General features: G+C 47.4%; 2 protein-coding genes across 3 annotated transcripts; one reads left to right on the plus strand and one right to left on the minus strand.

Annotated features, from left to right (window-relative positions):
• The first annotated feature begins 442 nt into the window (after positions 1-442).
• Positions 443-4,721, plus strand: LOC120687837 (DNA-directed RNA polymerase III subunit rpc8-like). Of its 2 annotated transcripts, XR_005680867.1 has the most exons (9): positions 443-793; positions 1,236-1,347; positions 1,515-1,610; positions 2,465-2,552; positions 2,939-3,002; positions 3,468-3,537; positions 3,645-3,734; positions 3,963-4,104; positions 4,279-4,721. XR_005680867.1 is itself a non-coding variant. In XM_039969909.1 (8 exons), the coding sequence occupies exons 2-8, from the start codon at positions 1,237-1,239 to the stop codon at positions 4,041-4,043; spliced, it is 600 nt and encodes a 199-aa protein (XP_039825843.1). In that variant the 5' UTR covers positions 443-793; position 1,236; the 3' UTR covers positions 4,044-4,716. The 2 variants fall into 2 exon arrangements, 1 of the variants encoding a protein (XP_039825843.1); XM_039969909.1 differs by having other exon boundaries at positions 3,963-4,716.
• A 190-nt stretch (positions 4,722-4,911) lies between these two features.
• LOC120687836 (thioredoxin-like protein CDSP32, chloroplastic) lies at positions 4,912-6,253 on the minus strand. The gene has a single exon (XM_039969894.1). The coding sequence runs from the start codon at positions 6,078-6,080 to the stop codon at positions 5,160-5,162; it is 921 nt and encodes a 306-aa protein (XP_039825828.1). The 5' UTR covers positions 6,081-6,253; the 3' UTR covers positions 4,912-5,159.
• Between the last annotated feature and the right edge of the window lie 6,963 nt (positions 6,254-13,216).

Below are 13,216 nucleotides of genomic sequence, written 5' to 3' on the forward strand. Positions count from 1 at the left end.
AAAATTTTCAGGTGCATAGCCTAGGTGCATGTTTGTGGATCTATTATTCTACTGCTAAATGATGGAAATCCAACAATAATAGATTCACAAATATGCACTTAGGCTATGCACCTGAAATTCCAGTGGAATACACATGAAAAGAGTAGGCTATCACAAAATTTTCAGGATTTTTAGACAAACAAAACAGTAGGTACCCTGCCGCCCGGCAGGGGGGCGGCAGGCTCCCCAGGGGTTAAAATACGATTAAAAATAAATTTTATTTACATTCAGGTCCCTACCGCCCCGCCAGTTGGCAGCAGGTACCCTGCCGCCCCGCAACCAGACGGTAAGGGTACAAAACTGTAAATTATGAAACCGCAAATATATTTTTGTAAAAAATAATTTTAAAAAATATAAAAATAAAAAAGCCGCCCCTCCCCTCCCTTCCCTCCCCCAGCCCAGCCCAGCCCACCCCACTCGCACAGGCTCCAGCTCTGCTCCCCAAACGGCCAAACCCATCCCAGCCGTCAACCCTAGCGACGGCGGCCCGAGCGGCGGATCGGCAGAGCGGCACCGGCACGGCAGGGGCAGGGGCAGGGCGCAGGGGCGGAGGCCGGAGGAGCCGCGCGCTCGCGTCGCCGCGGGACGCAGCCGCCGAGCCGCGCAAGAGCGACCTCCTGCTCCCCGGCTGCCCTGCTCGGCGGGCGGCGGCCAGGAGCAGGACGCGGCGCGGCGCGTGCAGGCGGGCCGCGTGCGGCCAGCCGGGTAGCCGACGTCCGGCGACCAGGGAGCGGCGCTGTGCTTCAATTGCTAGGTATGTACTACTGTGTATGTAGGTGATGCCGTGATGGTTCTGTAGATGTAGAAAAGGTTGCTGCAATGCTGCTTATCAATTTCTGAAGCATAGCTCAAGCTGAATACATGATTTGAGCATTGGAATTGGGTGGAATTGAAAGTGACCAAGGATTGAATCAAGCTATGAAAGACTGTAAAGTTATCTTGTAATTTGTAAACATCCTTATCAATGACATTTGTTGTTTTAGAATTTTATCCTCTATTTATTTCAGATATTCCCACTTTGCAATGTTGATCGTTTAGTACGTCTATTATCTATATGTTGAAAATTTTCAAATTATGAACAATTTATGTTATCGGTACTCAATTATGTGCTACTAATATTTGCATTTAGCTGTAAAATTTTTTTTGGCACTACTTGAAATTTTGAATACCCACCTCTCAAATCCTGAGCCCGCTAGGATGTTCTCGCTGAGCCTGATTCAGCATGACCTGCCGATGCCGCCGCACCTGCTGAGCCGCCCCCTCCTCGACGCCATCAAGGCCGAGCTCGAGAGGCTCTTCCTGGACAAGGTAAAGCGGATTTGTTTTTTTCTTTGGCCATAGAATTAGCATTGTTGAGCAAAGTTTGCTCTGGATGTCAGTAATTATGATTTATCAGATTGAACCCTTTTTGATCCAACGTTGGTGGTTCCTAACTAAATGTATGTATCTGTTTGCTTTTGGTGTATATAACGCAGGTTATCGCGAACCTTGGGCTGTGCGTGTCTGTCTATGATATCCGATCCGTTGAAGGCGGGTCCATCCATGCGGGAGAGGGCTGCTCGATCTATAGAGTAACACATGACTTAATTTTGTTTACCCCTTAAGTTCAAGTGCTTGATATTTTGTGCTTGACTTGTAATGTTTTATGGATGGAAAATTGGGGAAGTATTGTGATTCCCATAAGAGTGACCTCCCAAACCTCGCCATCAGGCAACATGAGTACTGGCAATGTTGCCTTTTTCACATGCTTCAATTTGTGCAATCAATGTCAAGCTGTGTAAATATTTATATTTTTACCATGTTTCCTAATTGGTGCTCACTAAATTACTTAAAACCATTTCTTAGTAGTGCTTATCATTTAGTTCTGTGCTTGAATGACAAAAGTAACTTTTGTGATTTATCCTAAAAGCGTGTTTTTCTGGTGGTTACTCATCTTGTCAATATCTTTTCTTCTGTTCACATATGAGAGATGCCTTTCCATCACTTGATGAAAGGCAAAAATATTCACATTTTCCTGGCATTTCGTTCTTTCTGATGGCCTTTGGCTCATAGGCACTTAATAATTTTAGTTCAAACTGTGATGGTTCCCAACCGCATGTCCTAATTGAAATATATTATTTTTTAGTTTTCATGTTAAGATCCAGTTCCTCCCTTTGTCGAAAAACAGTGTTGATTATTTTTTTAATGCGAATTTGTAGTCTATTGCTTCAGTGTTTCTATCTGCTAATGACTTGATTCCAGCACAAGTTATGACACATGAAAGACCCTTTGTAACTAGAATACACACCATTTCAATAGCAAGGCTCTTTATTCCAGTATTGTAGTGTTATAAAATATCTGATCTTTGGAAGTTATCTATTTCAACCCTGAGGCTTCCTACGCATTGCAAATCATGCTCAGGTTTCCTTGTTCCTGTTTTGGATAGGTTTCATTTCGTTTGCTGATGTTCAAGCCCTTTAATGGGGAGGTTCTTGTTGGGAGAATTAGCGGATATGATGATAAGGGGTTGCAGGGTGAGTTGACTTTGGAGAACTGCTTTGTTAGCAATCTATTAATTAGTTCACTCGATTGAGTTTGTCTAGGATAATTTCTGTTACTGTATTTTAGCTTTCTGTAACATGTCCATCTAACCTCTGAACAATAGATCCAAATGTTTGGGGTCATGTCTAATCCTTGCCATGCATGAATAAACTTTAAGCCTATTAGCCTAATGCTTCTAAACTATTATTTCTTTCTTGGAAATATTAATATCTTTTTTTTGCAAGCATTGTACATTTCCTGGTTGCTACAAAATTGGAATGCTCCATTCCTGTTCTGGCAATTAAATGAAACATCAATTAGATATGCTATCATCGCATAATTATATTGGTTTTAGCTAATAGACTCCCTTATTTTGCAGTTTCACTTGATTTCTTCAGTGACATATGCATCCCTGGACATTTGATGCAGTATGGCACAGTGAGGTTTGTCACAATTCTATACTTTTTAATTTATTGTGGTAGTACATAGATGACTAGTGTTATTTGAAACCGAGGTTATTTTGCGCTTCGTGGTTTATATCGAACATTTTAGTTTTATTTGTGTTGGATTAGCATTTCACTATTCTTCATTTACATCTCAAGTGTGACCTAAATTATGTAAATTATCATGTCATTGTACTCATTTGACTATGATTATTATGGGCTGTAATGCCATAACATTAATCCCTGATAACTAAAATGAAATATGACTAGGAAAAAGAGAATGATGCTTCCTCTTTGCGGCCAGTAGATAGCACCTTCATAGCAGCTAAAATAACCTTAGTTTAACTAATTGCATTGATGAAACAATGATATTTTCCTTTGCTTCTGAAGAAAGTATTTCCAGAGTAAGGTTCAGTATATTTTCTTTAGTTCTCATCTTTTGTTCAATGTTCACTGGATTGCCAGGGGACCAGATGGTAGGTGGATGCTGAAGACCGACGATAATGATGAGCTATATCTAGATCTTGATGATGAGGTATTTTGAATTTTAGCTTTATTTCGTTTTTGTTTACTGCAAAGCAATGACTACTTCCCCAGGTCACTGCCCACGTCAAACTCATGATCAATGCAATAACCGTGCAGATAAGGTTCTTGGTATCTAGCACAAAGTACATGCCTATCCCAATTAACCAAAAGGAGGGTGATCCACCATTTGCTCCAATGCAGATTGTTGTAAGCACTGTTTCCTTACGCATATACATATATGCCCAGTTCATATCTGTTTATATTTATGGTCTCATGGATAGTCATTTCTGACTAATATCATGCATTGGATGATGATGTCCGTGTTGGATCTACATCCATGCTCGTTCTACATGACAAATTCTTAAGCACCACTTCAAGTTGTATTTACATCCTTTCATGCTCTGGTGAGTAACTGCTGTAGCAATGCTTTTCCAGGGAAGTATTAAAGGAGATGGTCTTGGTCTTCTTGCTTGGTGGTCAGCTGACGAAGAGGGAGAGGAGGCGGCTGAGCAATAGTAAAGTGTTGCTTAAGGGATCTCTTTGTGTAGTTTACAATCTCATCCTACTAGCATGTTACGTAACCTATATAACCCCGATACTTCAACATGACCCCGTATCACGTATCCGATACGTATCCGCGTATCCGTATCCGATACACCTTTGTGCCTTTAACTTTTGCAGAAATTTGACGTATCCACGTATCCGTATCCTTCCGATACCGATACGCGTATCCGTATCCGTGTTGCATAAGGTAACTGTATCTAGTAGCAGTAACATGGTACTTAGGGATCTTACATGGTTTTTACATATTATGTATTCTTTTTGAGTCGGGCGTGCTGGATCTCTTCTGGCACTCCCAGTTGTTACTGCTGCTGCGACCTATTGCCGTCGATTTCTTAAAAAAACCACCAAAGAAAAGTAGGTCAGATTCTTAGAAGTTATGTATGTATGTATGTAATACCCTTAAGTTTTCTGAATATTTTGTTAGATGTATAAACTTATAATATGGAGTATTCTCCCTGCAAGGATATTTCAGCAGGCCAGCACCACAAAAGTTCACATTTAACCAGTGTGCTTGGTATTATGTCCAGCAAGCAGCTGGGAAAAAGATCTGGGGGTGGTGAAAGCAACATTTGATGTATAAATTTCCTGAATTCCTGTTATGTATAAAGTGCAACATTTGCATGTGGATTCTACCGTAGGTTGCTATGGCATGCTTGAAACATTTTTTGTTGTATATACGTGGCTATACCATTACTGGACAACATCGTTTGTCAGGACTCTGAACAAAACACAGGTATCATTCCGTCGCCGTATGAGCATGTAAACTGTAAGAGAATTTCTTATCAAAAAAAATGCAAGACAATTGGACAAGCAAAGCTGATAGATAATCACACAAGATTAAAGTTGCAGATTGCAGAATATACTGCAGCTGTGAGCACTCAAAATTATACTATTACTATGAAAAAATACTTTGATGATTAACATACAAGTATATATGGAAATGGTATCCAATGCAAAAAAACAGTCTAAGCATCGACCAATCATCGATGATGTATGGATGTCGCAGTAATTTTACATTTTGCATCTTCAATTTGCAGACCATTCTCCATTCATGTGTGTATCGCTTCTTCAGTAGGTGACCCTGACGCCGTTGTATCTGAGGATCTCGCCGACGAGTTCACCCTTGCCGGAGCCGACGTAGCGGCCGACGATCTTGCCATCCCTGATGAAGACGAAGGTGGGCACCTCGACAACGTCCATGTCCCTGAGGAATTGGATGCAGCTGTCGTTCTCGTCGCCGTTCATGCGCGCGAACACCGTGGTCTCGGCCATGGAGCGCGACAGCTTGACGACGGTGGGGTACACCTTGACGCAGGGCCCGCAGTGCTTGAGGCCGACGTCGAGCACGACGAGCTTCCCCTCCTCGCCGCGGTGCTCGTCGATGAGCGCCTCCACGTCCTCCCGCGAGTGCAGCTGCACCACCGCCGAGTGGCTGTCGCCGTAGTAGAGCACGTCGCCGGCGAGCCGCTCGGGGCCGATGGTGGCCTCCTCCTCGTGCACCTTCTCGGCGCCCTTGTAGAAGTTGAAGTGGGGCACCTGCGCGACGCCCTCCCGGCGGCACAGCTCCCTGGTGGCCTCCGACTCGTCGCCCATCACCAGCAGGAAGTCCACGTCGCCGCAGGTGCGGCTCAGCTGCACCATGGTCGGGTACATCTGGCTGCTGCCCTCGCTGTCGCTCGCCGCGAACTCCACCACTACCAGCCGGTTCTTGGCGGCCTGCAGCGCGCCGTCGAACTCCTCGATGCTGTGCACCTTCACCACGCGCTCGTCCTTGCTCTTGCCGCCCTTGTCGGACGCCGCCGCCTTCTCGGTGCCCGAGGCCGCCGCCCTCGGCGCGGACAGCACCGCGCGCCGCCCGCGGCTGGTGGTCTGCGTGGGCAAGAACCGGACGGCCTTGGCGCCGCCGCCGGACGGCATGGTGCTGCTGCTCAGGCTGGCGGTGGCCCTGGCGAGCGTGGAGAGGAAGGTGGCGGTGGTGGAGGCGGCCATCGGTGCCGTGATGTGCTCAGCTGATGAGCTTACCGCCTAGGAGGCAGGCAGACGATCTTGGTGCTGCTGCTGCTGCTGCTGCTGCGGAGTGCCGAGGAAGAGAGCCGGGAAGCAGGGAGGAGAGTAGGATGAGGGCAAGGATAGAGAGAGGTAGGTAGGTAGCCTTCAATCGAATTCCATCCACTCGAAGTTTCAAACTGATTTGTGTGGCTGGCATTCCGTCCAGCCCAGATTTTTGCAAGGGATTCCTCGGCAGCACTCGCCCGTCATTGACGTATGAGGTCGGATTCCGTGCGTCAGTGATCCAACAACCGCAGTGGAAGTAGTGTAGTGTAGAGGATGCGTATCCAGATTTTCTTTTTCCATCCGCTGATTATTTGCTCTCGCACTTTTGCTTGGGTTAAGTTGGAATTCTATCTGCACTTTCCAAAAAAAAGAAGGTTGGGATTCTGCATATATATGGCGAACAGGGATGGCAACATGCGGTGGTGGGCCATAAAGCGTATGTGGCGAAGTGTTTATACGACCTTAACGTGGCTTGTCGGGGAGAGTAGTTCACTATTACGGGTCTTGGAGGAGAGTAGTTCACTATTACTAGTCTCTCATTTTTTGTTGTTCTCGTTGCGTGTAATATAAAACTAAATAGCAAGGGATGCGCTCTAGCATGTTATAAACTCTTTCTTCTATCTTAATACAAAGATGTGCAATTATCTTGCATATTCGATAAAAAATGTATTAATTTACGTACCGATGAATTTGAAATGCTGAAATTTTATTCCCTGGTGCATAAAATAAATTCAGATGACATACAGGAATCTTAGAACTTATTAGTTATCTAAACAAATGTACCGCATGGCTTTATAAACTCATCATGCATCGGACATGAAAGATAAAGATATGCACTAAGTACTGTATAAAATTCAAAACCACGCACATGGTTCAAATTCAATACAGGAGCAGAAAACATTGCTAATAAAAATGGGTTTCAGTACGGCACTGCTATAGTTGTAGTACCTTAAGAAAAACAATACGTATACCAATAAGAATCACTTTTGCGATGCTTTCCCATGAGGATGATCCTTCCTCCTCCAATACCACTGAGTGTGAGAGCAGAGGTGCATACAACCAGCACCTAGGTTCAGCTGCTGCGACTGAGGCAGCTGCCTTGGCAAGTATATATTCTCCTCTGTCTCTCATTCAGAGCTTCCAAAACCATCTTATAGAACATTCCGATCCCTTCTCGCGTGGCTTATCGGTGGCTCTTGGAGGCACCGTGGTGTTGCTCGGCTCAAGCTTTCACTACTACATAAACAGTTTATAGGGGCGGGCAAAAAAACATTTTTAGGGACGGACGTCGCACCCGCTCCTGCTTTTCGCAGCTAAAAATAGCTGTTTGCATGGACAGACAATATACCCACCCCTAATAATGCATTTTTAAGGGCGGGTTGCCCCCTCACCCGCCCCTACAAACTTATTTTTAGGGGCAGATGACGTCTCCATCCGTCTCTAGAAATGGATTTGTAGGGGCAGGTGATGGGGTTACCCGCCCCTAGAGATCGATTAAAAAAAACAAAAAAAAGCAGGTGCACCCAGATCCAGCTCTCCGCGCCTTGCCCGCCGTGTTGGGCCCACGTCCGCGTCCCGCCGGCGATGCAGGAGACACCGCCGGAGGCCGCCCCGCGCCGAGCCCTGCGCTGAGCTCCGTCACCTTGCAGCTCATACTGCTTACTGCACCTGTGCCCCTTGTGCCGCCGCGCATCTGCTGCATGCCGATGTCCCCTGGAAGAACACAAACAGAGAAGGAGATGGGGAGAAATAATGAGAACCTCCGAAACTTCAACTCCAAATTACTCTCTCAATATTTGACTGATCTACATAAAATTTTAACCATAGATGCATAACCACTAGACCTACCAGATCCAAGAAGAAAATCGCAAAAATATCAACTATGCATCCCCGAGTGAAAAATCAAACATTAAGAACTCGAATTTGGGGGAAAACTAAAGGGAAATTTTGGAATTGGACATCACGAGAACGCTTATTTGGCTGGAACACACCGCCAACCGGAGTTTTGCTGAGTACCACTACAATTTCGCGTTTGTTTGCCAGTGGACACCGCATCGATTAGAATAAGCGTTTCCAGAGATCGGGTGAGAGAAACTTTCAAAAATGACTGCTGATGCACTTGGACCACAGTTGGTCGAGCCAGACCCGCACTTGGTCGATTAGAATAAGTGTTTCCAGAGATTGGGAGAGAGAAACCGCAGTTAGGAGACGAATTTGCCCCGCAGGCCCGGCGAATCTCGTCCCGCAGGCGGCCGGCGGCCTCACCGGCCGCGCTGATCCGGGCCTCCGAGTCGGCGCGGCGGCGCTGCGCTCGCGCGCGGGGAGCACGAGCGCCACGTCCGCGAAGTCGGACCGGCCGCGGCGGTACTTGTACAGGTGGACCACGAGTTCCACCGCCGTCATGCTCGCGAGCTTGGGGTTGGACAGGGAGTCCAGAAAGCCGGCGGCGGCCCGGCCGCGGCCGCCGGAGGAGCCCGTGAACTGGCAGCTGGAGGGGATCGGCGCGGCGAGACCTAGTTAGGTTTGCTAACTGTGGCGGCCCGAGGAAGTTGGGCGGAGGGGGGGGGAGGGGGTGGATGCGGCCGTGCGTCGGCAGCGGTGGCCGCTGCAGCTATATATGCCTGGACCCTGGAGTGGAAGGCGCGCGGTCTTTCAATTTTCTGACCGCGTGGGCCTACTGGGTGCTGGTTCCCGGCGCGCAGTTTGCTCGATTTCTTTCACGGGGTGTTGGAGTACATGTGTGTTCGATTGCACAGCATGATGTATCACAAGGTACTACCATGTACATATGCGATTCATGAGTAACAGATATGTGTTCAAGTGTTTATGTGTAGTACCACGATGTGTATTGAAATAAATATGATACACTCAAAATTAAGAATAAAAAACAGATTTGTGTTCTAGTGTTGTTTATGTGTGGTACCACAATGTTTATAAAAAAACGTACTACGACATATATTGAAATAAATATGGTACACTCAAAATTAAGAAACAGAAACTATGTACATAACGTTATTAAATAAATATTACAATGGTAGTTTTTTGAAAGAAGTACCGGTGATAAACGCAGGGTGGTTCACTCCTGTCAAAAAAGCTACTAACATAATGGTACAACTTTGTGCAGCTCACAACGCTTGATGCTCGAAATTTTAAATCAGGACGGCCTGCTATAAAGTGGCTTTATGTCGCCATCAGACTGAACAAAAGATGATATACAATTTTAAAAAATAAAATACATCTCATAGGGAATAGATCAGACCCTCAACCGCAAGATAAAGGGACATGATAAGATCCATCACAGTTGCATGGTGTACCAATAAATTTTCCGAACCACATTAGTAGCAGATCGGACTTCGGCCTGTTTCCACCCCATAAACTCCGTAAACGCAAAAAAAAAACATCACATCGAATGTTTTGACACATGCATGGAGTACTAAATGAAGTCTATTTACAAATTTTTTTGCATAGATGTGCTGTAAATCGCGAGGCGAATCTAATGAGCCTACTTAATCCGTGATTTGCAACAGTAATGCTACAGTAATCATCCGCTAATTTTTAATTAATTATGGATTAATTAGCATCATTAGATTCGTCTCGTGATTTACAATTTATCTGTGCAAAAAGTTTTGTAAATAGATTTCATTTAGTACTTCAAATTAGTAAAATTCCAACGAAAAAAAATTTGCGCCGAAACTAAACACGACCTTCGTCGGCAAGGTCGTCACCTTCTCCGATGTGACACGGCCACAGTAGTACCTTCTCCGAGCTCTAGAAAAAGATGCCTATGCTCTTAAGAAGGCAAAAATATGTTGTGCCTTACCTACACAATTGAATTCTGTACAACGAATATATTACTAAATAATTTAGCAAAAATAAATTAATATACGAAATAATGAATGACGGACAAATTAAACATTATTTGAACATCAATCCCTTTTACAGCTCATGGGTATGACAGATTGCACCAATTCAACGACTTTCATCGTTCATAAAAGCCCAAACCATTTGCTTTAAAGTCTAAAATATATGGGAGAAAAACAATGCTGATGCAAACACTTTGCAGTCAGCCACAGCTAGGAACTAAACAAAAACAACACGCCATATACCGATACGATCGAATCACTGTTGCTGTGCGTCCTTGCGATCATCTTCGTCAGGATCCCTCCTCCTCGGCCACCGACTCTTTGGGCAGAGGCGCATACAGCCAGCACCTGAGGCTCGGCACCGCCTCCGAGGCAGTGGCTGGTTTGGCAAGAGCTACCGGCCTCTCTTTCTCCTTGAGAGCTTTGAAAACCATCTTGTAAATCATGCCCTTCTTGCGCGGTGGCCCATTCGCGGCTACCGCAGCCACTGAGCATTTTTCGCCTGCTCCAGGTTCAGGGACGACGACATCTCTAATGGCTCCAGAGTGAGTAGCAGCAGGAGAAGGAGAACCTTCCATGTCCAGGACTCCATTCTTTGGGTCGTCACCACCGTCTCCCCTCCACCGTGCATAAGCTGATCCTGCCGTCACCTCAGGCTTCTGCCCGCCTGCTTCTTCCTGCACGCCTCTTGCTCCGACGCCACCGTCGGGTGGCAGCAGCTCTTGTCCTGGAGCCACAACAGCAAGCGCGACTAGGTTTTCAGATTCATGGTTCCCTTCCACGGACATGTCGGTGCCACCATGCTTGGGTCCAGTGGGGGTTCTTGGAAGAACATCCCCAATCTCCGGTGAAGCTTCCGGCAGGTCACACCCGTCAGGTACAATGGCAAGCGCATATTGATCGTCGCACGCATCTTCAGCTTCAGCTTCAGATTCAGATTCATCACTGGTTTTGGCTTCCGATACTGCATTCGAGCATGTACCTCCCCCGGCCCGCAGCTTGATGAGCTTCTTCAAGCTGTGGCCCTCAGACGTAGCGGCGGCGGGCTCCTTCCTCTTGCCGAAGGCGACCTGTAAAGGCGCCTCCTCTCGGCGGCGATCCTCTTCCTCCGCCTGTGCTTCCCCCTCGTGGCCGATGAGGTCGGCAATGCCTACGATCCCCACCTCCGTCCCCTCGCCGTGCAGCTCGGCCTGGAGCACAGGAGGCGCGAGTGCCGGGCCGGTGATGCTCTTCAATGAGCTAGGCGCTCCGATCCCGGCGCCCTCGAACCCATGCTGCTCGCCCACCACGCGGTGGCCGTCGCGCCCGCCGGCGAAGGCCTGGAGGCGCGCCTCGGCCTCGGCGGCCCTGCGTTGCCACGCGCGGATCTCGGCCTGCAGCCGCGCCTCCGTCGCGGCGACGAGGCGGCGGATCTGGGCCTCCGCCCCGGCGTCGCCGCGCTCGCGCGCCGCGATCTCGCCCCGCAGGCGGGCCGCGGCCTCCTCGGCCTCGGCGAGCCTGCGCTCGCGCGCGGCGAGCACGAGCGCCACGTCCACGAAGTCGGACGCGCGGCGGTTGCGGCGGATGAGGTGGCCCACTAGGTCCGCGGCCGGCATGCCCGCGAGCCGGCGGGCGCCGGGGCGGGCATCGTCCGGAGCCGCCGGAGCGGCGGCGCGCGCTGGGGCTCCGCTGCCGCGGCCACGGGATCCGTAGTAGGCCATGCTCACGCGCCGACGCCGCTCGGCGAGGGGACGGGACCCTAGCTACGCACCCGGGCCGCCGGGCGCCCGGCCGGGCAGAGACGGCGATCGAGCACGTGTACGTAGCCGGGGCAGCGCTCTCCAGCTAGCGCGGCCGCGGATTGACGGATGGCCACGCCGGAGGGGGAAGCTCGGCTCTGGAACCTGGCTGCGGCGGCGGTGGGCGGCGGCTGCGGATTTGGGCGGGGAGAGGGAGGGCAGCGGGGACGGGGAGTGCGAAATGGAGGCGCGGCGCGGCGCGAGGCTTGCGGCCGCGGTGACGTCAGGAGTGTGAACGGAAGTCAAGGGGAGTCTTGCTACAGGCGTGACCGGTGGGGCCCGCAGGATGACCTTCGTTTGCCAATCGTTTTCCCTGTCTGGTCTGCGGCTGGACGGCGTGACCCGCTGAGCTGGCCCGCCCGGGGGCGTAGCTGATTTACGGTCGCCCGTAAATAAGTCGTCGTCCGGTCGATTTTCTGACAGGATTCGGGCTTCGATAATTAACGGCTGCATGCAAATGATGACTCTCCCATTCTCTTTTCGGTTACCGCGCGCTAGTGAGTTTACATGCATGGATTCTGGTCCCCACCAGCGAACCTCAAGCAGCCATACTTTGCTAAGCTCACTCAACTATGTTCCGACGGTGATCCATTGATAAAAATGTATATAAGTACAAAGATTTATATAATACAAATTATAAATAAATTTATATAAATAAAAAATGCAAAGAAAAAGTATGAAGCAATATTTTTGTCAAATTTTTTTTTGAAAATCAAAAATGGGGAAAAGAAATTTGAGTAGTAAAAGTTTAGGAAACAAAAATTTCAAGAATATATTTTGAACGACAAAAACTAGAATAAAAAATTGTGGGAGGGAAAAATTTAAGGAATAAATTAAACACAAAAATAATTTTCTGAAAAAAGAGAACATAAAAATATCTAAGAAAAAATCTTTTCGAAACAAAGATTTGTGACAAGAACTTAAAAGAATTTTTTTCTGAAAAAAATCATAAAATAAGTGTGTCAAAATTTGAAAAATCTTTAGAAAGAAAATGTTTCGAAAATAATTCAAAATATGAAAATGTGTAGGAAAAAAGTTTGGAAGAAAAAATGGAAAGCAAAAGGTAACAAAAATGTGCATGGAAGGTAAAAAATTATGAAGAAAATCATAAAATAAAAAATTAGGAGCAAAACTTTGGAAAGATAAAAAAATTGCGAACAAATGTTATAGGATGTCTAAATAATGAATGGATTAAATAAAAGAAGAAGAAAACGAGTTCGACAACCGTAGAGATCAACGTTGCCGCTGCTGCACTATTCGTCATGCTGAGCCAATGCACCGCCTGCTCCACTATTCCCAATGCTGCATGGCAACTATGAGAGAGAAATAAAGAGAAACAGAATGAGAGAGAAGAAGGAAGATAGCAAAGGATCGGCCGCACAAATATTGGATGGTTGGACCGGCCGCCTAGACGCGCGTCCGCGTGACT

This window comes from Panicum virgatum, chromosome 2K, assembly GCF_016808335.1.
Source record: "Panicum virgatum strain AP13 chromosome 2K, P.virgatum_v5, whole genome shotgun sequence".
In the NCBI taxonomy this organism is placed as follows: domain Eukaryota; kingdom Viridiplantae; phylum Streptophyta; class Magnoliopsida; order Poales; family Poaceae; genus Panicum; species Panicum virgatum.